This window comes from Odontesthes bonariensis, chromosome 1, assembly GCF_027942865.1.
Source record: "Odontesthes bonariensis isolate fOdoBon6 chromosome 1, fOdoBon6.hap1, whole genome shotgun sequence".
NCBI classification, from domain to species: Eukaryota; Metazoa; Chordata; class Actinopteri; order Atheriniformes; family Atherinopsidae; genus Odontesthes; species Odontesthes bonariensis.
The window spans coordinates 13286677-13309390 of record NC_134506.1 but is presented as its reverse complement, the minus strand read 5'-3'; the positions used below and the strand labels follow the sequence as shown (position 1 = coordinate 13309390).

Sequence of the window (22714 nt, the reverse complement as noted above, 5' to 3'; positions counted from 1 at the left end):
CCCATACACATTCCAATAAACGTTTTCATCTCCGGCACAGTTACGTGTGACCACCTTGCCATCTTTGCTCGAGCTGGAGTCTGATGTACCTGGTCACTGTATCTATTTGTCTCGGAAACGAGATGTGCCCAAAGCTCCTCAGTAAAAATAATGATTAAATGCCTGCAACGGTGTGGCATCTGCAGGTAAATAGACTTTCACCCCTGGTGTGCAGTTGAAATCTCTCCGTCGATTACAGTGGTAATTGTCAGTCTTCCACTCACATTCAAAACCTTCAAAATCATCCTCGTCGTTATCATTATCTTCAAACATATGTGCTAGCCATAAATCTCGATCAATTGGGTGAGCACGTTCATCAGCATCATCAAAGCCAAGAAACTCCTCACAATCGCTACCAGCTGAAATGTCTTCCCACTGAAAGTCATCCATGCTTGTTCGATGTAACTTAATTTTTTATTTTTTTTTTCAATGTAACTTAACTTCAAAACAATGACACGAGGAACATGACGACACTCTCGCGTGTCTATTATAATGCAATAATTGGCGCAGAGGTCAATAATTGCTGCAAAACAACCTTATACATGAAAAAAGACATGTACGCTTTCCCGGCCTTAAAGGGATACGCCACCCCCAGGCCAAATTAAGTGTATCCCCGCATTCCCGAGATATAAATAAGTGTGTGGGAGCGTTTTCCTGGCGACCCAGGCATTGTCCGAATCTCACAGCACTGACCATTGCTTGGTTGCGATACATGCCCAGTAATATTGTTGTAATGTTTTAAATACTTGAACGGAGTTTTTCTAGAGAAGATAATTGTTTTGTTTATGAGATTATCGTCCATCGACTCTTTTGGGCTTTCACATGCGCGAGCCTACCAACAAGAGGTAAGTGACATGCTGTTTATAAAGTTGTTTTGTAACGTCCCCATGCCAGTAATGTGAGAACCATGCATATGGTTTTGATGGTAAGGCTTGTGACTTTATTGTCAGATGGTTTATAAAGTGGTGTGACGTTTCTGCAGTGTGCAAGTTGTTGTTTTACGTGGAAGGGTTAGCTCTTGCCCCTTAGCCACCACGTATTAGCCTCGCATGACAGGGTGTCCGAACAGCGCGATCTCCACACAGGGAGCGCAGATTTGCACCTCTCTGTGTCCTACTATCAGTATTTGACAACCTCTAGCAATGGAAACGCGCTTCAAATGCCCCGGAGTTCCCCTTTAATACCATGTCACCGAAATAAAAAAATAAATGGTTTGATATGAAAATGGCTTAAAAAAAAAAACGTCTCGCCATGGGCAGGAACTCGATGACTGCAACTAAAGCCGTGCAATCAGTTGTTGCCTCATGATGGCACTTTGATGGGGTGGTCCATGAGGGGGGTCTTCTGGCACCACAGCTTCTGGTCTGCCTGGACTGGTTCAGGTGGAGACCCTCGTTCATGGCAATATTGCGCCATATTACGCTTGAAGTTGAAAACGGTGACCTCCGTAGTCGCAAAATGCAAGAAATGCTTATTTTTTTAACCGAAAAATAAGAAGTTATTCAACTTCCTGTCCCGCCCCATCAAAACACATGAGATCTCGTGCACGTAGACGTGCACGCCAGATGCGCTTACACGACTCCTCATTCATCAACTCACCAGTCATTTGCGAACATGGAAGACACAGTAAGTAGACAAGCCCGTAATGAAGTTCAATAGTCTAGATAAATAAGCGTGGGGACGAGCCTACCTTGTATCGCGCGTGCACAATTGGTGATTGACAGGCAGCAGAGCCCAGCTCGTAACCTGATTGGTTACCTTTTACCGGTCCGGTCTGCAATTTTGTAAACAAACCTGCTGGCTTTGGAGGGACCTAGCGGGACATATAGGGGACCTAGAGAACTCATTTTTTTTTTGTATTGGGGTATTTAATGTACTACTTTCAGAATCCCCGGACAGTTCCCGGTATTATGCTTGAAAAAGAGTTGCAGACTGCAGCTTTAAAGGCATAAAAAGCCCAAAAAATACTTAACAAAATCCAAGGAAGTCTTCACTGATATCAAAATCAGCAGTGACATAACGTATGCCGATTGACAACTGCTCCGTCCCACTGATATTTCATCTGCCAATACTGTGAAATACTTTGCTTCCTGGACTTTTGCAACAATACCGTCACGGATTTCTTCACCACAGCATGTGATAAATTCATTCTGTACTTTCGGTGACAAGTACTTTGCATTTCCAGGTGCAGTCTCCAGGTGCTGTTTGAGGATGTCATTAAACTGAGCTTTCCAATGGATGAAGTGTATAAAATTGCCATCTTCACTGCTGTTTTTCCAATTCCCACGGAAAGCAATGTTCCTCTTGCCCAGGTTTATTATTACGTCCAGTATAGACAGCAATGTCTTGCGATTTGTCTTGACCTTGTCCGAGTACTGAACGCTGATCACTGAATGTATGTCTTTGGATTCACCTTTTGCCACTGACAGGAAATTCTCTGCAAATGCTGAAGCTGTTACATGCCCTGGAGTGCGTTCGTGATTAGAGATTATCCCTCTTTTTTCACCAATAGCATTCTTCCAGTCCTTGAATCCCTCTGTTTGGAAGGTCATGTTTGTCCCCTTCGGTTTGTTGAACAGCATGCACACACAACAATATGCAGCATCCTCTGATGGAGAGTATCGTAGCCAGGGGTGTTTTCTTTCCCACTCAGCAATATATCTCAGAAGCCTTTTCCCAAATTGACGCTGGGGGTATTTATACTGGTCCTGAGCTCATCTACCCTGTAGAATGTTCCTTTTCTCCTCATCTGTGTAGGATTTTTGTATTTATAGCTTGCCGTATCATGGATGGAAAAACTTGTACTTGGACGTTCTTCATCTTCACCTGTCATTTCCCTATCTTTATCTCCTGATTCTGTTATTTCTTCCTCTCCTGACTCAGTTCTTCCCCTTTCTTCCTCTACTGACTCTCTTCAACTCCCTGATTCTCATTCTCTCCTGTGTCATCTGTTTTAAAATATCATCATCATCACTAATATTATTGTTATTAATTTTACATTATTATTATTATTACTACTATCACTATTGTCACCATGCATGTGCATGACCCACTAAAAGGTCAAATGAATGAGTTGGGTTATTGGTCTAACTGATGTGCAAAATTTTAGACACCATTTGCAATAAAATTCAAATGGTTCATTAGGAAAAATGCAATCATTTTACCTAAGTAACTGGTTGAATCCACCCACTAAATTAACATTGTAGAATGTGCCAAACAGACCACAAGATGTTTAGATGTATAGTCTCAATTCAATCCATTCACTCAACACAGAGAAGACATAGGTATCATGCTGGGCCTGACAACTAGCTAAATGCTGGTAAAACTTGGCTTCATAATGCACCATGAGCAGCACAACTAACCTCAAGATTGTGTCATATGAGAGAGTACACGGGGTATTTCATTCTGTTATTTTGCCCATGTGCATCATCAATTGTTTTAAGTAAAAGAAAAATATGACTGTTTCTGACCCAGTTTCTATTAGTCTGCTTTATTTACATGTAGGAAGCCATATAGCACTGAACAAAACTGTAGCTAGTGAGGCTGAATGACCACTAGCCACAGCTGGCACAAAACTGTCAAGCCCTGATTAAAAAAAAAGTTAGCTTAACAGCCCAAGCCGTGTCACGATTTCCAATAATTTCATTACAGGTCGCGACTTTTTTTTGGAAAATCGAATTGAGAGAGAGATTTGTGTGCAGTGTGTTTGTGCCGACTGGAAAACGAAATCCTAACCAAGGGGCTTTGTGACAAGGCTGCTCAATTTCTCCATTGATAAAATAAATTCACAACTCTACAACATAAAAATTCATGTGGAATATAGCATATACTTTGTTGTCTACAGTAGTAGATCAACCCTCATCTTACATTGAAGCTCCCAAATCAACGAAGTGACGTCGACGCAGCTTTAGCGGCAGAGAAGCTATTAGGGTTGTGTTGATAATAATAAACTCCTGGACTATGTACAAACTTCAAAATGCATCGTTTTGTGAGTACAGACCATATTTGTACTACTGTAGAAGTTTGGTGTCATGGCATGTGATTTTAGTGTGGTAATTTTGGAGATACTGCCAGGGTCCATTAGCGCTTGTACTACGCTATTCAGAATAACTCAGTAACTCAGCTGATGTTCAGCCAATATCGGAAAAACTTGGCTGGATGTCACGGTTCAAATGACCCTAGGGTGAATCTACTCCGAACCATCACTTTAAGTAGCTTAGAGCGCAAGTTTACTTTTATTTTACTTTTTTCTTCTTCCTCGTCGAATTTCTGTCGTCATCTGGTATAAGTGATACAATTGGCTGTGAATCACGCGCAAAGCAGCATGGGAAGAACCTGACGTCATTTGATAGACATTCGTAGCGCCCAATAAACGGCTCTAGGCATTCGTAAACCACGCCTCAAATACGAGAAAATGCACACCTGGGGGGTATTCCTAGAAAGTAGCTAAAGAAAGCCAGGCTATAGCCGGTAAGCGTCGCTTGGACTAGCGCCATCTACCATTTAAGCATTAAGTCGTTCCTCAAAGATATTTTAGCTGCATCTCGGTGAGGCTAATCCAAGCGAGGCTTACATAGTCTAGCTTAGTGCGAGTGCACGAGGAACGTAAGAAGCCCTGATGAGTGGATGGTGGAAAAACCGAGATCTGTGTGAAAATGAGAGCGAGAAGCGCTGTTATTTTTTCGGCAGCTGAACAAATAATGCTGATGGAGCATTGCTAGTGTTGTGAATAATTTTCAAAATAAATTATGCTAGGTTTCTAAAAAGATAGGTATGTTGAGTCCATTTTCAAATTTGCACTCGCACAAATTTACGCCGCGTGAATTTACCCCCCCTTCGGGGGGTTGCCCCCATAGTTTCCAAAAATTCTGTGGGAAACACTGCTGCCTTATTTATTTAGTGAGATATTTAAAAAAAGTATGTGAAAAAAAGAAACTTCCAGTAAAGACTTCTCACTTTCCAAATAGTTAGGATCTCTTATTAAAACCAAAAAATGATAACAGCGTGGTGTTTGAATGAATTTAATGCCACCAAAATCATGCTACATATCTTAGGAGTTGTTTCAGTGCAATAAAAAGCTTATTTACAGACAGAAAGAGACCGATGTGAGCTTAACGTACATGACAGTTCAATATTTACATCTGCAGTTCTACACATGGTAAATCCAAAGCATTTTTTTTTTTGTAAATTGGCAATATACTTACAAAGGGGAATAAATGGAGGACAAAAAAAAAAAAAAAAAAAAAAAAAAGTTTAGGGGAAAAGTGAGAAAAAAAGTTCCCCAAGCAAATACTCTAATCTTTGGGTGGCAATACAAAGCAGTAGAAAAAGATTAGATACTTTCTGTGCAGTTTTTTTTCTTCATATATATGAACATTTAGCATGTCTGCATCTTTAAAAAGTCATTCCAGCATCAAAAAGGGAAAAGCACACTATTGCAAGTGAAGTAGTCTACATCATTAAGCTATGATTAAATTACAATTGCTCGATATATAACGTGTCATATCAGGTAGAAAAGCAACTGACTGTTTCTGACTGTCGAGAGTTACTGAGTTTTTACCTCGCAGCTGACAGCCAACATTATGTGTTTTAAACAAGAAAAAGAGACGGAAAAAAAATAATAAATCTATGCAGCACTAAGGCTTTCTGCGTCTGGAGAAAACAAAGAAAAATCAAAACATTAATGACAACAATTTTAACTCGAACACAACAAACTGTGCATGTAAACAGATGTTCTTTTTACTTACTTTTGATACACGTGGCTTGTACTAGCGCCTGCTGCTGGAGCCTAAAGGGAGGAAAATGTTAAGAAATAAAGTTTGACGCAAATATTTGTGACACACCCATCAATGTCATATTCAACTGAGATAGATTAGAGCACAAAGCTTATTAGAAGCATATAGTAAATATATTGCTCTACAGATTACAGTAGCCAGAAGATTAGTTTAAAAATAACGGGAAAAGAAAGGAGCTTACTCTGTTTTCTATATCCTCTATTTGAGCCGGTCCCTCTGCAGATCCTGATCGCCTCTTGCGACTAAAACAAAAACAAAACAAAAAGTCTTCATTAGTTTTCTGAACGGAGCAGAACTGTTCCACGTCTATAACAGTGGACAAACATCAGCTGGGATTTGCATTTGTTCACATTACATACAAAAATGTAAACTTTTTCCATTTTTTGACTAGTCTTTGACAGGCTGCATTAACACAATTGGTAATGCATACTTAGAATTTACAGTGTTATTTCAAACTTAAGTTTTATGGGGGAAAACAAAAAAAACAAACAAATTACATAAAACATACAGAGCAAAACAAAAGTTTGGACTTGTACAGATGTGACAGCGCATTTCTGTTAGACCACGATAAGACCAGGAGAGGGACACGTCAGATTGTTTCCACTTTCTTTCAGTGTGTTTGTGAGATGGAGATTGTGGGAAATTGTGTGAGTTGTCTGAGTGAATAAATGCATTCATTTTTTTGCAGTGCACATCCTTTCATTCATTCATTCATTTCCAACACGCCTGCTGACAAGCAAATCGGCTCACCCTTTGCTCTGACAAAAATCATACCGGAGTAATTCAGCCATAAAACAGGAAACAGAGGCAGAGAGAAATTGTACAGGATCATCTACAGGTCAGAGAATCAGAGCGGCTCGACTCTTATCAAATAGATGTTGACTTTTTCTTTAAGGCTGCCAGCTCTGACAACTCCTACCCCACAAACACACAACAGCTAAACTCCATCTTAATACTCCATCATTGTAGGAAGTGACAGATATTTCTGTCATTTCTGTCCTGGAAGAGCTCACAGAGAGAGTCAGGAGATACTTTTTCATTTCATGAAGGAAGAAAGGAGAGCAGAGCGCCGCAGACAAAGGAGACCAGTGTAAGTTTAACTTATTAAACACCCGCTGGTTCTGTCTGTGTCGTATGATGAAACATTTCAGCCGTGATAGCATGACAAGGGGCGTAGCTACCGACCACCACACACCTACGTCAGATGCGTTCTATAGAACCATGAAAAGACCCGACCTCGGAGAAGGAGCTGAAATGGTTATAGGAACTGAGGGAGAAAACGGCCCCGCGGATTAAAAGGTTATTAGAACTGCCAAAGGTTCCTACAGTCCGAAAGCGGCTTATAACTGGGTCATTGCTTATAGGCATGAGGATTTCCTTCTCTGTACACATTATCATTAAAGCCTCCAAGTTTTCCTGACTTAATGAGCTTCGTAGCTTATTCTTCACAAATTTTAAGGTTGAGAAGCTTCTCTCACATGCAACCTGTGTGATGGACAAAGTCAACAGAAATTTAATTGCTAACCCAATGACATGATAAGCATCTGTGAGGTTGTACTGTGCGAGTATTAAATGGACAGAAATGGCAGTTTTTGCAGGAGGAACAGGTCCTGCTTTCAAGCTCCATCTCTGGTTTTTCCATATATGGTAGTCCGCCACTATCCTCTTGACCTTCCTGTGCCACCTCACTACATGCCCTGACAGTAGAACCTTCAAGAGAGGACTTTTTCAGGAAAGGTTTTAGGTAGTTGTGTGTATCTGCATATTATGACCGCTTAATCCAGAGCAAAGCAGACGGTTTTGCGCTACAGCTCAACGGGCTGCTGTGCGCGCTCCCACGGCCGGAAATCAGATTCTGTCAGACAATCACTTTTAGGCACGATACCGGCCCAGCTATCGGTAGCTATTGGAAAAGACAGGCTATATGGACCCAACCAACCAACTCTATTCAGGAGGGGAAAACTCCCTCGCATGGTACAACCCATGCAGAGGCTGCAGTGTCAGAATGCGGGACGTGTGTAGCCTATTTTAAGTGAAGATGGACTAACGTGACAAATGTCAAAAAAATAAAATTCTCGACCGGCCCAAAAGTGAAGCGGCCCACTGGCAACCCCTGATTACCCACCCCGGGCCTGCTCTTAAGACTGTTGAGTTGACAGCTACATAATCCACAACAAAACCAGCCATCAACGTCCCTGGTTTTTGTTGAGACTTGATTGGACCTCTAGCTGTCCAAACATTATTCTCAAAGTGGTTGCTGTGAGCTGCTCTACCTGCACATGGAGGAGGAGACAGTTGGGATGAACTCGCCTGTTGCGCACTGAACTATTTAGCGGGCGACAGGAGAGCACACACCACAGCAAACACCTTTGGATGGTCACTGAAAGTGGTGTGGACAATAATTAAGGCAAATATTGCCATTTGTTCCCTGTGTATATGCAGTTAGATGCTTTTGTGGGAACTTGTGTCCTTCTGGTCACATTTTGCATTTCTGTGTGGACACGAAATGCAATCGGACCTGTGTGGATTTAACATTATTTGTGTGGAATGGGGAGGAAAGAATATCCAAGCTCATGAATACTTAGTCTGCGAAATCGAATTTGTTGCATTGGAGCAGCACAACCAACTCAAAAACAAACTGAACCAAAAATAAATGTAAAACCCAACTCCGAGAGCATAAAATACATCCCTGTTTCTTGGTAAGAACCGACCTATACAGACTTGGTTCGCATTCCTCTCCTTGTGTTCCGGTTGGGTTTTTCAGTGGAGTAAAGGCTAGAATCAAAGCTTCTCTTCTCATGCACTCCAGTACATCCTGGACTTTAAAAACAAAGATCCTAAAAGAAGCAATTTTGAGGTACACAGCAGGATAGAGACTGTGTACCCATATATATTACTATATCTTTACACAGCAAGCAATAAAATGCCACGGGATTGAGGTTTAGAATATTGTATATATTGGAACTTTAAGCTGGGATAGCTGGGTTTCAATTCACCATCTCATTGTTTGCAGGCTCGAACCAGAAACAGCTAGTGAGTCACATCAGTTTTTAAATCATTGCCAGATATGGTGTTGATTTGACAAAGCTGTGTCCATGCCTCCTAGTGTGCATCAGATCATGCTACATCAAATCTTAGTTTGCATTTTGATACAATGCCACCTAAAATGATGACATCATGCTGCCAAAGAGGCATTCAAAGTATCTTAAACCGTTTTACAGAAGATTACATAATACTTGAGAGAATACGGTACCTTGGTGCTGTTGGGCACTCTTGTGTCAGTGTTTCAATGTCAGTAAACTGCACAGCCTGTCCTCCACCTCTGGTCTTAAAAACATTGCCCTGTAAAAGGAAAACTCAGTGAGTATCACATCCTGATAAACAGAAACAATCGTGTCCCACTAGTCGCTAAAACAGGAACCCGATGTGAAATTAAACTAAATGTAATTATGTCAAATTCATGCACAATATAAAATAATCAGACATCTCAAATTAGAGAATTACGTAGTTTTACCTTGATCAGTTTGGTCTCGATCTCCCCGTCAGAGGCAAGCTCTTGATGTCTAAGCACATACTTGTGGCACTTAGACAGAGCTTTCTCATTCGGGGTCGACACCTTGATTGCATTGGGAATGATTGGCTGCATTACAGTGTCTAGGTCCAAATTAGAGGGTGGTTTGTGGTCTACCCATTTCTCCCCACCCGCAGAGCGCGAGCGCCTGTGCGTTGGATGAACAGGAGGAACCGTCTGGTGATCCCAAAGTGAGAAACACAAACCAGGAAGTTATTCAAATGAGACACCATTTTAAGTTTGATGCGGTTAGTAGGGAAGGTTGATCTCTAGTGTTAGGTTGTAGTGAAAATAAACCTATTACTGGAAGTCAGGGGGACAGGGAATTTTTCCATTGGATCGACTCATCAGGCAAAACCTACATTATCTTTCAATATTGGGGCCTACATAGGAGGTGTAGTCTTCCCATGTAGGCCCCAATTACATGTAAAACAGGGCCTTCCAGTAATATTTATTTTCCTGCATTGGTGACTGCACAGCAGAGTGACAGAGTTAGCATGCAAAAGAACACAAAATGAGATGCAAAACGACATGCAAAGGCTAGCACAGAAGATGTTTCAGCCGAAAAGGTTTTAAGTTTAAATACTTGTGTGATTTTGAACCGATTTATCATGTGATAGCAAACAATAAGCCCAAAATAAAACTTGGGGGAAATCATCATCAGCTGTATGTTTTTATCTTAACACACTGATCATGTTAACATCCATCTGAGAGAATAATTGTGCATGTTAAAATGAATATCAGCATGGTAGTTGTTCAGCTTAGCTTGATCATCAGTGAACCAGTTTTGCTTGGTTTGTCATTTAAATAGCAGGAGGTAGTAGAAGTAGTTCAGAGGACTGTAAATGGTCACATGACAGTAATTTAAACAGATAAGTTTTCAAAAAAAAGTACCAGCCTTGACTCAGGCCGAGATCAAAAGTCTAAACAGTCGCATATGTTAAAGTTTTGAAAGGTGCCAAATATTTCTGTATCAATCTGCTCTCATTTCCCCAAACACCGACACAGGCACCCAAAACTTGGCGGTACTTCTCTCAGACATTTGCTGGAAGGGTTGCCAGGTATATTAATAGCTGGCTAGCTATATTAAGAGATATCATAGCAGAGGGAGGACTTGTTGGAGTTTAACAGCAAAGAAAACAGTCTGGACTTAATAAAAAGTATTTCATGGATATCCCTGCATAAATTTGTTCAAAACCGATCAATTACATAGCTATACGTTAACATTAGAATACAGCTGGGGTGAGCCGAGAGTTAACTTGCGGTTTGTGGAAGTAGTTCATGTTAAGTCTTGTGTGTAAATAACCATGGCTAAGCTAAGCAGTCCAAGAAATGTAATTATCTCTCCAAGTAAGCTTTTTTGATTATTTCCAGGCTCCAACCAGGGAAGCAGCTAGAGAAGGCCAGGAAAGGAAGGCTGTAGCTAATAATGAAAGATGTTGGCAACATCTTGCATCTTAAGACAGCCAACATGCTGCTATGGGAGACCCAGGACGTGCGTAAGGACACGCAAGATCAATATCCAGCTACATCTAACATCCCTTTCATTGGAAAAACTGTTCAGCTAAATGTTTTTCATGCTCACCTCTTTAATCGAATATATGCAGACAACAATGAGTCAACTGCATGGCTGCATTTTTCTTTTACCGCCAAAAAAAAGTTCCAGACAAGTCAAACCATGACATTAAAGGTTTTATGGCAGAGTGAAGTTTCTTCTCCCCATCCATATATTCTTAAAATTAAATATCTGATTAATTAATATGCACATTTATGTAATGGGCTCATAAAGTGCTCAACACTGCAACTGTTACCACTGCTTGCCAGTTTTTGCGGTTACACTGGGGTTTATTTTCATGTAAAAAGTCGGAGTTTTTGTTATTTCAAATGGTGCTACTGAAGATGAGATGATGCAGGACAAGAAAAAGCGCAGTCTGCAGGCAACAAAAAGAAGCACTAACAATGCTTAAGGAGAAAGTCGAGAGACGTTAAAGCACGACAGATCTTATAGTCAAGAAACAGAGTCTACAACAATGATTCTACTTGATGCATTTCTACTGACAGCTTTACGAGTGCAGTTCTACATCATGGAAGGACAAACTACAGGTTCGCAGAGGAGAACTTAACATTTTCTTAAGGACATCTAAAGTACTAACACACACTAACCCTTGTGCCTGCCTCAAGGTCTAGCCCATAGACAAGAGTAGCAGCAGGGCCCTCAGTGTCTGGGGCCCAGCGTTGGCCTCTCCTGCGACCCACACTGCTGGAGCTGTGGTATTGGGCGGGAGTCCGGCTCCTGTACTGGGGTGTCCCATGGTGCCCAGACTGGCTACCTGAGTCTACAGGGAACTTCAGCTCCCACTCTGAGATACAAGAGGCTACTGAAGGATAGGATGAACAGGAAGAGGTGGTGGAGGAAGGGTAAGGGTCCTGAACTGCCCTAACACTGGCTCTGTTAAGATGGGAGGGAGTTTGGCTCAGATCCTGCAAAGTGATGAGGGAATGGGCCAGGATAGTGAATGTTAGGGGCTGCAGCTCAACATAAAGACACAAGAGCAATGCCCAGTAGAACAAAGGGTGGCGAGGCCAAAGGATTATCATCATTAATTAGATCACATTTAATTAATGGCATGCATATTTCCAGAAAGAGATCAAGTGTTCACTGCTGGAACAGGCGGTGTTACTGAGGGAATAACTTACAGGAATTGGTGATGGTGATGCAGAACGCTTCTGGGCGATGTAACGATCTCTCTCTCTGGAGGGTCTCTCGGGCTTCTCTGGCCGCTCGGTGGGACACCCGCCGCTGCTGCTGCTGCTCTCCGTCACTATGGCCTTGAGCTGCTTCAGTTTTTCATCCTTCACCCACAGCTTGTTCTGCATCTCCAGCTGCTTGGCGTTCACACGTCGATCCTAATAAGAAAACAGCGAGAAGAAAAATGTTCTTTGAGTTCTTTCCTTTTTATACTAAAAATATAAGATCTTACAGGTAATCTACCTTCTGCAAAAACTACACATGTATGTAGTATGGAAAAAAAAAGTGTTTTGTTCTATAAGGCTGTAATTGAGAGTGTAATCAGAGATGGGTGGATTTTCATCTTAATCATCTTTTTGATCAGTGTTTACTACCACATGCCAAAAGAAAACGATGCGATCGATCTCATATTCTGTACACTGAGTATAAGATGTTATTTGGATAGAGTTCAGCAATGCAAATTGAATCCATTTTAGTTCCTTTATCTTGAGCTGGTGTTTCTAACAGTAACTTAAAAGATGTTGAGCTTACCAAGGCTGTGTTGCTGACTAATTATTAATTTATTTAGAGCATGCATTTATTTTCCACTCTTTATTCTTTTACTTCCGTTTTTATAAATTCGTCTACGTACACTTTATGCATTTGTGGGTCGTCGAGGCCCAACAAAGCCCCAAATGTCAATTACCTTTTACAAAAGTTGCTCACATCAATCAAAATCTTTCACTTTTGCTTTTAAACACAAAAAAGAATAAAGACAGATTATCAAACTGTATTTGATTACCTTTTTCATCCATTTATTAAGTAACACAGGCTACTTGCATTTTTTTCATCCCATATGAACATAATACAAGTTTTAGTTTGACCTTTCCAGCGACTCATCTGCCACTCCCAGTCGTTTAGCTTCTAATTGTCACGGTACGGAGAGAATCTGGGAATTATTTTTGAAAAGTCCTTCAAAATGGATAAGCAGTTTAGCGCAGTCACAAAAGCCAGTTTTCAATGGGATGATAGTTATTGCCGAGGTGAAGCCTTACCTCCCTCTAAAAGCCCTAGAAGGAGTATTTCACTGCTGTAATTCTTTGTACTTCAGTACAGACCAGTTTTTTAAAAAGATGATCATATAACTCCAGTTTTATCCTCCCTCCACTGGCTCCCGGTTCGCTTTTGGATTGATTTTAAGATTTTATTGATCGAGGACTGGCACCCTCTCGTTTACCTGATTTGCTTCACATCCAAAACCCTGTAAGAGCCCTAAGGTCAGCAAACCAGATGCTTTTATACACCCCAAAAACAAAATTAAAACATTGAGGTAATTGAGCATTTGCAGTAGCTGCTCCTAGTCTATGGAACCCATTACCTCCTCATCCAGTCGGCTTAGTCTTCTTTATTGTCCATTTTTTTGTTCTTTGTGTAATAATATTGTTGTTCTGCTTTACTGGATTAAATCGCTGTTTTAATTTTTTTTTACTTTCCAGCTGTACAACACTTTGGTCCCCATTATTGTTTTTAAATGTACTCTGTAAATGAACTTGACCTTGAGTGTCACAGTGACTTATTGATATTAACTTTGAGTCACACTGAAACAAGCAAGAAATCCCACAAAAAATCGTGTGGTAATAATAGCAAAACTTCTATAACCCAGCTAAGCAGCAGAAAGTGAACTGCTTATCCAGCAGTCAGCAGCTAAAGCCTGATTTATAGTCGGTGACGCAAGACGCAACGCAAGCCCTTGCGCGGTTGCAAGCCCCCCCTTGCGTGCTTGCGCGTGTCACCTCAATTTTCTAAACTTCACGCAAGATGCAAGCGCAAGCCACTGGCTGTGTTCGAAACCGCCTACTACATACTACATACTTGAAAACTGCATACTCATCGATCTGACAGTATGCAGAGCGTTTACACACAGTGCACTTCACTCCTGCCCGAGCCGAAATCAGCCGGCCTGAAAAGCTGATTTCCCTTAAGCTATAAACTCTGTAAATATATAACTTTAGCAACATTTGAAACACTTTCAGGCGAGAAAGTAGTCGTTTAGACCCCCAAGGCGTTGAAAACCGACAAAATACCGGCTATTTACAAGAAGAAGAAGAAGAAGCATGAATCCAGTCGAAGAGAGACTTGCCGAAGAGGTCCTGGCGGTGAATTTCCTTTCATCGTAGTAGGCTTGTCATTGAAAAAACCAGCTACTCCACCTATTGTCCTGGCGGTGAATCGCCACGCAGCACACGCAACCGCCGACAAAGTAAAATGAAGCATAAACGTCTCGAGCCATTAACACAAGCGCAAGACGCAAGCACAAGGGCAGTTAAAAGAAGTATAACTCAGCCTTAAAGTGTTCAAATGACTCCGGCCAAGCCTTTTCTTTAGAGGAAATACTAACACAAACTTAATGGGCGTACTTGGTAACTCTAATACAAACCAAGTGTTACCGAATAATGGGCCACTTACACACTCCTTCTCCCACTTGAGTCGGGTGTCTGTCACCACGCCCTGCATACGCTGCTCCATGCGCCTCCTCTCAGATAACTCTTTCTGCAGCCTCTGCTCTCGGGTCTCCAGCTCCTGCTGAAGCGAGCGTTTGTCCTGCTCGTACATGCCTGTCGTTTTCTGCAGGATATCAATCTGAGAAGGACGACCAGAAGTGGGAGAGAAAAGCAAATAATAGCATTTATTAGAAAAAGGGAAATCCCAGATCCAAACTAACATTTTCTGAACTATTAGCAATGAAATGTCGAAACTATACAACACCTTGTATTCCAGTGTCTTGGATTTTTTTTCTAGCCGTTCAATCTCCGTTTTCTGGTTGACGATGACTTTGTCTTTGTCAGCCAGTTTGCTTTGTTGGTCATGGAGGAAGGAGTCCTTTGCGCTCAGTTGACTGTCAAACTGCTGAAGCATGGACTTCAGTGAATTGGCTGTAAAAGATTTTGATGTTAACCATCTTAGTATAGGCTTGGCTGGAAATAGTTTCTTGAAAAGCCTCATTCTGATTCAGCAGCTACAAAAAAAATACTGATGGCTTCATATTTTAACTATCGTTTCTGGTGAAGAAGAATTCCAGTACCAGTTTGGTTGAACTGTTCCGTCATCATCTGACGGATACGATGTCGCCTTTCCAGGACTTCAATCAGTCGGGGCAGCGTTTGATCATCAGCTGGGTCCACCAGCTCACAGGGGGGCAGGGCTGGGAGGCTTTCAATGAGCTGGTTCATCAGATCTGGGTCATCTGTTGCGCAAATTACAGTAAGTCATGGAGAAGTTTGTTTAAAGTTTGGTGGGATCACAAGAAGGGCTCAAACTAGTATAAAAGATGTCGAAAAATCCAGCTTGTGCATTAATCCAAAACACCTCTGTATGTTGACATGGTTACGTATTCGAATCTGACACCAGGGCTCCAATATGAGGAAGAGGAAACTTCCTAATCAATATCTGACACACGTTTGTATTCTGGTATGAGGAGGTTTCCTCAGAAAGACCTCGTGGACTGGTTTATGGTATGTCATATTATGCTCAAATCTGCCCAGCAGATGCATGAAAGGCTGCTGCATTTGACATTTTATGCCTCCCAAATATTATTTTAGCACAAGTTGAACAATAGACAAGGTATAAAAAAAACACAAATGTTCTTAATGGATGTGGGACATCTATGATGAGAGCATAAATTAAAAAAAAAAAAACAAAACAAACAAAAAAAAAAAAAGCAGACTTGAAGGTGATTTACCTGCATTACTTGGACCTCCTCTTTCTTGCAATCGGCTTGACAACTCGTTTTTAAACGCCTGGTTTCTGTGTCTGCGCCCTGCAGGAAGGCTATAGATGGGTCGGTCCACTGGCCGAGCCACCTCCACCTCCTGAGTCATCTCTGCAAAGCGCATCACCAGCTGCAGCACACACATTGGAATAGCATTTTAATTAGATCTCTTTAAGTAGCTAGTGCCACTCGAAATCAAATGCTGAGATTATGACACTTCATTTAAGATTATGACCTTAATGGAGTTGTAAAAGCATTAACAGATCATTTAGAGGTTAATAAAATTACTAATGTGGTGCCACTCCAAAAATCCAATGGTATCAATGAAAGTAAGGCTTTGCAAAGGATGATAAAGAGAGAAGATTCGATACTTGAGGTATTTTGCTAAATAATTACATCAACTTACCATAGTTTCTTCATAATCATCAGCCTTTGGATTGACACACACAATCATCCTCACTTTTCCTTCTCCATCAAAGTAGTTTTTGAAGAGATGTGTAACTTTTGAGTCTCTGTACGGCACCATCTGGGAGACAATAAAGACTCTGTGAAAGGGCACTGCTTGGAAAATTAGCAGCTAAAACAACTACAGGTTAAATGTTGATTTTATGATGGTCTGGTGATAAAATGCCAACCTTATTAGTTCCACACATCTGGTTTTCACGCAGGACTTCCATACATGTACGCAGCGTCATCAAAGACTGGTTAATATTACCTGTAAACGACCCATTAGTGGAGACATTTAGTACCTGAAAAAATGTTATTAATAAATAAACTGAAATTCCTCTAAAGGGGAAGATGAGGAATGCATCTTGTTATTGTTAGAAAGGAGTACAAAAGAATAATAATTTTGACCTGCTTCACGGAGACGGCTTCCCTCTGCTCTGGTTCTGCTGGTGCGTTCACTGCCTGCCAGGTCAACCAGACATAACTGGCTCACATTCACCTGGCTTTTGTCCTGTTTTATAAAGGTAAATGGACAGCTTTTATAAAGCAGCTACCTAGTCCAGGGGTGGCCAACCCGCGGCTCCTCAGCCGTATGCGGCTCTTTGTCTGGTTTCATGCGGCTCTTATGTTCATATCAAAATTTGTGTTTGTGGGGTTTTTTTTATGTGCGTGTTCGCATCGTTTGAGTTCAATACGGCAGCGTTCTCCAACCTTTATTGCTCCATGGATCGGTTTAATGTCAGACAATATTTTCACGGACCGGACTAACACAGACTCTGTGGTATTTAGTAAATATAATAATAAACTTGAATCCACTGTGTACTTGTATGTAACTTTATTAGCAGCGTCCTCCTGATATAACATCCTCTCTGCCTCCTAACGCTATCTGGTCGCTATGGTAACGCTTAAACATGTCTTCAAAATGCAGCTTTCTTTTTCTTGGTGGTCACAGCCTCTTCTTCTGTCTCCTCACTGGGAAAAAGCTTTCCAAACACGCCTGTTTTTGACTCATTTTGCTCGGTTCGTGGGTTTAATATCAGCGTTGATGAGTCAAGAACAGACGGATGTAACGGAGAGAATTCGGTAAAAAATGCGGCTCTTAGTCTCTGACCGGTTGGCCACCCCTGACCTAGTCTTTTCGACGAAAGCACATTACACCATAAGGGTTGTTCACTCATTAACATTTCACATATTTCACATGAGTAAATATATTAAACAACTGTAAAAATGTTAAATATACAATTCTAAGCGGCATTCACCTGGAGAATGTGGTCACCGTCAGCATCAAGTGGTGCTTGGGCCAGCTTCACTGTGAACACACTGTGGGAGCGACTGGATTCCCGGTTCAGCTGAGTGTTTGCTATCCTCCTTTTCTTTTGTCCTAAACAAACATTAAAAATACAGCAGGTGACATAAACAACATATGTCTAAATAAGAGCACAAAGACAACAGAGTTGTTGTTGTTGTGTGGTCCAATAATTCCTGCCGATTTAAATGTAAAGTTATCAATTCTGATAATGGCGAACGGAAGCTCAAAAATCCATCTTTCAATGCATAATCACAGTTTATGCACAGACACGCACCATATAGAATATGTAATGCTCAATACTGTAAAATGACAAAGACAAGTGGAACCATCTACCTTTCCAAAAGATTTCAAAAGCCTCCTCTGTGGATTTTACTTCAACTTCCGTGCAGCCAGCCACGTACATGTTGTGATTCTGATCTTCACGCAGAATCTTGGATTGTGGCGGTCTGAAACATGTGAACGAAACGCTTTAACACACAAACATTATAACAAAAGACGTGTTGCTTTAGTTAGTCAAGCAGCAAAAGATAAACGCTTGACATTAGTGTCAGTGTTAGAATAACATATAATGTTGGAAAACAGACATGTACATTCAGGGAAAACGTGCACACTGGGTTTGCACAGAAGCACAAGCCATTCAGGAGCATCTTTTGTCTGCAAAGCCTTACATACAACAGCCACCAAATGTCACAAAGCTAGAAAGCTAAACATTTGCTATTTACAGGGCTCTGGATTAATGGGATGGACATGGACTGATGACCTGTACAACATATCCGCTACAGCCAAGTTATTACTATGACTAAACAGCGCATAGGGTCTAATGCCGTTTTTACTGGTGACATACATGAACTCTTTGTTCCGAGCAGGCGTGCCTCCATCAAGCCACCTACCAAAAATGTGATTTCTTATTCTTAGACACAACAAACAGAACTACAAAGCAACTAACTTATTCAGTGTACACACAGAAAACAGTCACAATGCATCCAATACACAGATTTTACCAAACATCTGTATTGTTCTTTTGTAAAAAAGCTGTCAAACTCAATCTGTGGACACCATCTCTAATGTAAAAGGGCTACAGATATAATTCAAATACAAATGACCTTTGCAGAAACAACTATTCAACATGACCGTTTCATAAAGGTGCATCGTTTTCTACTCCAGAGTCTTACTTTTGTCTGATTGGGTCAAATGGAGCATCTTCTAGGAGATCATAGATATAGTTGTTGTAGATCTCGATGTAAGACACAAATACGCTGTAACTACAGTCTTCATCAACGCTCTCTGATCTACATGCCTCCTCTGGGCTGATCATGTCTGCAAACTCAGGGTCGGCCTTCTGCCTAAAAGCAAGAGCAAAAAAAAAAAAAACGTACATGTTAGCATGTGTCCCCTTTAATCTCATTTCAATTGAAACTCTAAATAAATGGAAATTAAAAAGAGAAACCAAACTACTCAAACTACCTGGATGACGGCGTTTTGGGCACCGACTGCTGACTGTCTCGCTTCTGCCTCTCGAGGAGAGCATCAACCTGGCCCTGGATCTCTATTCCATTTTTGTCATCTGGTTTCAACACCTGATGAAGATTTAAAACATTTCAAACACAAGTCTCACGCCTTTTTTTTAAGAGATCAACGAAAGAATTAAAGACAGTCTTACATATCTTTTGGCCTGAAAAGGGCCGATACTGTTGAAGAGCATGTCTAGAGAACGGGGGAGCAGGCCACCCTCCCCAGGTGAGCCTGTCATGGTAAAGGTTTTACCGCTTCCAGTAACGCCGTATGTAAAAAGCAGACCTGCAAATACAATCACAAAACCACATTTCAAAGACAAGCCAAGGACTGGATACAGAAATATTCTTGAATAAATCTTTCTATCCCATACCTAGAGTGCACTTATTTTATCAACACACAAACAAAAGTAAGTGTCTGCAGCCAATCAAAACCTTTTTCTCGCAACATCCAAAGTGACTGAACTCCTTTCACTGCATTTATCAATGCATAACGATGACATAACATCAGCATAGCAAATAATGTTGTATTAATTAAGTGATATCTTATCACCTTTTCTAAAAGAAAATCCCAAAAACAACATTTTAAAATGACACAACTCTTCGACACATTTGTTTGATAAACAAATCAATATTAAAGCAATACTATGTAACATTTCTCCCTTAAAATAACAGTTTGAAAAAAATTGTGCGGCTAGAATGAGTTTTAATATTACGATTGGCCTGTCTCCTATGCCCTTCGGGGGTCTGAGTTGGAATAACTGCACTATGTAACTTTGCTGGACCGGCCCGGGAGCTGAGCGGAAGTACTTCGACTTGCTTTCTGGCACACCTACCGCCAAAACAAATAGACCCCTCTCACGCTCCCAGGTATAAGGCTAAGCTAGCGCAACATTGTCAGTACGATCATCATGGAAGAGGCACCGAAGAAACAGAAGAAGACGTTGACTGATGAAGCAAGGAAGAGAAAGAGATTTACGACAGTGTCTTAACCGTACATTACCTCCAAGCCTGTAGGGGGAGCTCCATAATGGGCTTTTTGAGAAGTTACATAGTATTGCTTTAAGCAATTGGCAAAACTTATTCAAATCAAATGTTTTGTCCGACTTGCATATCAGAGATGTTAATTTTTCTTCTCACTTACCATTTTTACAGTGAATGAGGTCTTTCACCAGAGGCTTGGCAACATCTTCAAATAGCTCCATTTGAGTGGTATTAATACCAAACACTTTTTTAAAGGAGTACTGTGTCTAAAAGATATACAAATAAAGAACACACATGGAATCGGTTCATCAAAAAATCTACAATTAGAATAATAAAGTTTGTACTGTCCAGAGAGACTGCAGTTTCTTATGAATATGTTATGACAAAACCAATTTCAAGGAGATTTACTAGCTTAGCAGAACGAAAACAGTCATTTTGTTGTATAGTTCTTGTGGTCAAAGGAAGTATAACATCCTTTTTTCTCATGCTTCTTTTATGTTCAGAGAACTTGTCAAGCAGCACACTTACCTCCTTGTATTCCCCATTACGGTTGGCTTTCAAGCCATCAGGAGCATGCAGCTGAATTGTGCTGCTGCTGATCATCTCAATACAGCATTCCTTATCTTCAGTGCCAAGTGGACGAATACGACAGTAAACCTAGAGTAATGGTTTGAAATCAGCAGGTGAAAGGGTTGCAACTAGTAAATATTTTTAGAATCCATAATGGGTACACTGTTTTTAAGGTAAACTGATTATTTGGTCACTTTTTTTCCATTAAAAAAATAAAAATAAAAACAGGGCAAACTTTGTTGTTAAGTCCAAGTGAAGGTCACCAAGTTGGCAGCTTTGTTCAGCATAAAGTCCAAGATCCAAAATATATCTAATTTACTATCACATAGGACTGTGAAAGGCAACAAATCTTCCACATGACCATTTGTAACTGAAAGTAGATCGTTTTTGTTTAGAAACTACTGAAATGTGTAAAGAATTACAACATCTTCTGATTATTTTTATGTCACAGTAACTAACCAATAGCTGGAGCAGCATCTCCACAAAGCTACAACATCAGAAGCTTGTTATGTGTTCACATCAGTGTCCGAATTTATAACTTCAAGCTTTAATAAGTAGTTGTAAAACCTACTAGACAAGCTAATGTAAATGTGGATCTTTTTTTGTGTTGAGTGCTTAAAAAGAGAAACAATCTTTCTTTTTACTGTGAAGGAAGGGCCTTGCTGCTTCAATTTGATGACTAATGAGTAAATTATGTTCACTTACTCCCACTGGATCTTTCTCTATGTTGGATGCCTTCTTTGGCCCAGGCTTCCGAGGAGTCTTCCCTTTGCTGTGACACAGCAAAGAATTAATTAATTAATTGAATGACCACAAAGATCTACCTGATACTCTGAAAGATCAAACATCTATTTTTGCTTTAGAGACAGAAAAATGCTTTCCACAAAGTCTGAAAGGATTTTTAAAAAAGCGTTTATAGCCAAAACTGAGAAGATATAAAGTTGGGCAAAGCTACAGCACGAGAGGTATATGGTGGGCAAACGATTATGTTATTTTTATCGGTATCTGAATGAATTCACGCCATCTTTTCAATTATGCTAACTTGCTAACTACGTTAGCTCAAGTGTCACTTGATATCGATGGCCAACAAAAACATGAACACTCCATTATATTTGACAAATTAATGTAGCCATAGCCTCGTGGCATTTTGGTAGATAAGGGTCTGGGATAAGGGTTAGATGAAGAGTGAATTCTGAGCTAATATGTACAAGCTGATCAGTTAACAGCAATTAACTAACGCTTCGACGCCAACCTGCCTTTCGACGCTAACCTGAAAAACTCTTCTTCTAGTTAAACAGCCATTACGTAACCCCTAACATACCTGATGTAATTTACTAAAGTAATTCTAACACTAACTGTACTTAAAATAAATTCTAAAATTAAATTAAAAGACAGTAATACTAACCCTGCTCTCTGCATTGTTTGTGTTTTATCGTTCCTCTCAGCTGCTTGTCGAGGCGCTTCTTCTTCTGGATTTGAAAAATTCCCTCTTGTGAAACGTAGTTCCGACAGTCATTTATACCAACCAATCACAACGCAGACAGAGTGCCCCAAAGCGGAAGTCCCGCCTTCCATGCCCAACCTCACTGGTCCTTGATCAGCCGAATTGACAGAGCAGAAGAGAATAATTGTTTTTTTTATAATGTACTTTTAAGGGAAAAAATAATCAGAATGAATTTCTCTAATTCTAAAGCTTGAAAATAAGTATATTTTTGCTGAGAATGTTTTTTTTAAGATAAAAGTGTCACAATTTCAGAAAAATAACAGAGAATTATGGAGAGTAATACAAATGTGTTGGAATTTCTGGCTGATTTATTGATAAAGAAATTAGAATCTTATTTGAGATGGTCAGAAGCACCTATGGATGTTAAATAAAAATAATACCTCTGTTTGGATTATTCGTGCATTTTCATAATTCTATCTACTGGTAATACATTAAAATTTTTCATAATGTACGAGAACATTTTATACTGTATTTATATTTCTCATTA

At 40.4% G+C, this 22714-nt stretch overlaps 1 protein-coding gene across 3 annotated transcripts; it reads right to left on the bottom strand.

Moving 5' to 3' along the window:
• Window positions 1-5073: 5073 nt before the first annotated feature.
• LOC142384236 (kinesin-like protein KIF23) lies at window positions 5074-22211 on the bottom strand. Of its 3 annotated transcripts, XM_075470321.1 has the most exons (22): window positions 22129-22211; window positions 21429-21495; window positions 20682-20810; window positions 20314-20419; window positions 19319-19455; window positions 19123-19235; window positions 18831-19001; window positions 17992-18104; window positions 17609-17730; window positions 16758-16860; window positions 16538-16617; window positions 16309-16428; window positions 15873-16032; window positions 15216-15377; window positions 14900-15066; window positions 14600-14773; window positions 12103-12312; window positions 9349-9582; window positions 9088-9176; window positions 6016-6076; window positions 5787-5827; window positions 5074-5691 (listed from the first exon to the last, which is right to left on the bottom strand). In XM_075470321.1, exons 1-22 carry the CDS (start codon window positions 22140-22142, stop codon window positions 5676-5678), a joined length of 2589 nt encoding a protein of 862 aa, XP_075326436.1. In that variant the 5' UTR covers window positions 22143-22211; the 3' UTR covers window positions 5074-5675. The 3 variants fall into 3 exon arrangements, with proteins under 3 accessions (XP_075326436.1, XP_075326453.1, XP_075326445.1); XM_075470338.1 differs by lacking the exon at window positions 9349-9582; XM_075470330.1 differs by lacking the exons at window positions 5074-5691; window positions 5787-5827; window positions 6016-6076; window positions 9088-9176; window positions 9349-9582 and adding an exon at window positions 11520-11886.
• Window positions 22212-22714: the final 503 nt, after the last annotated feature.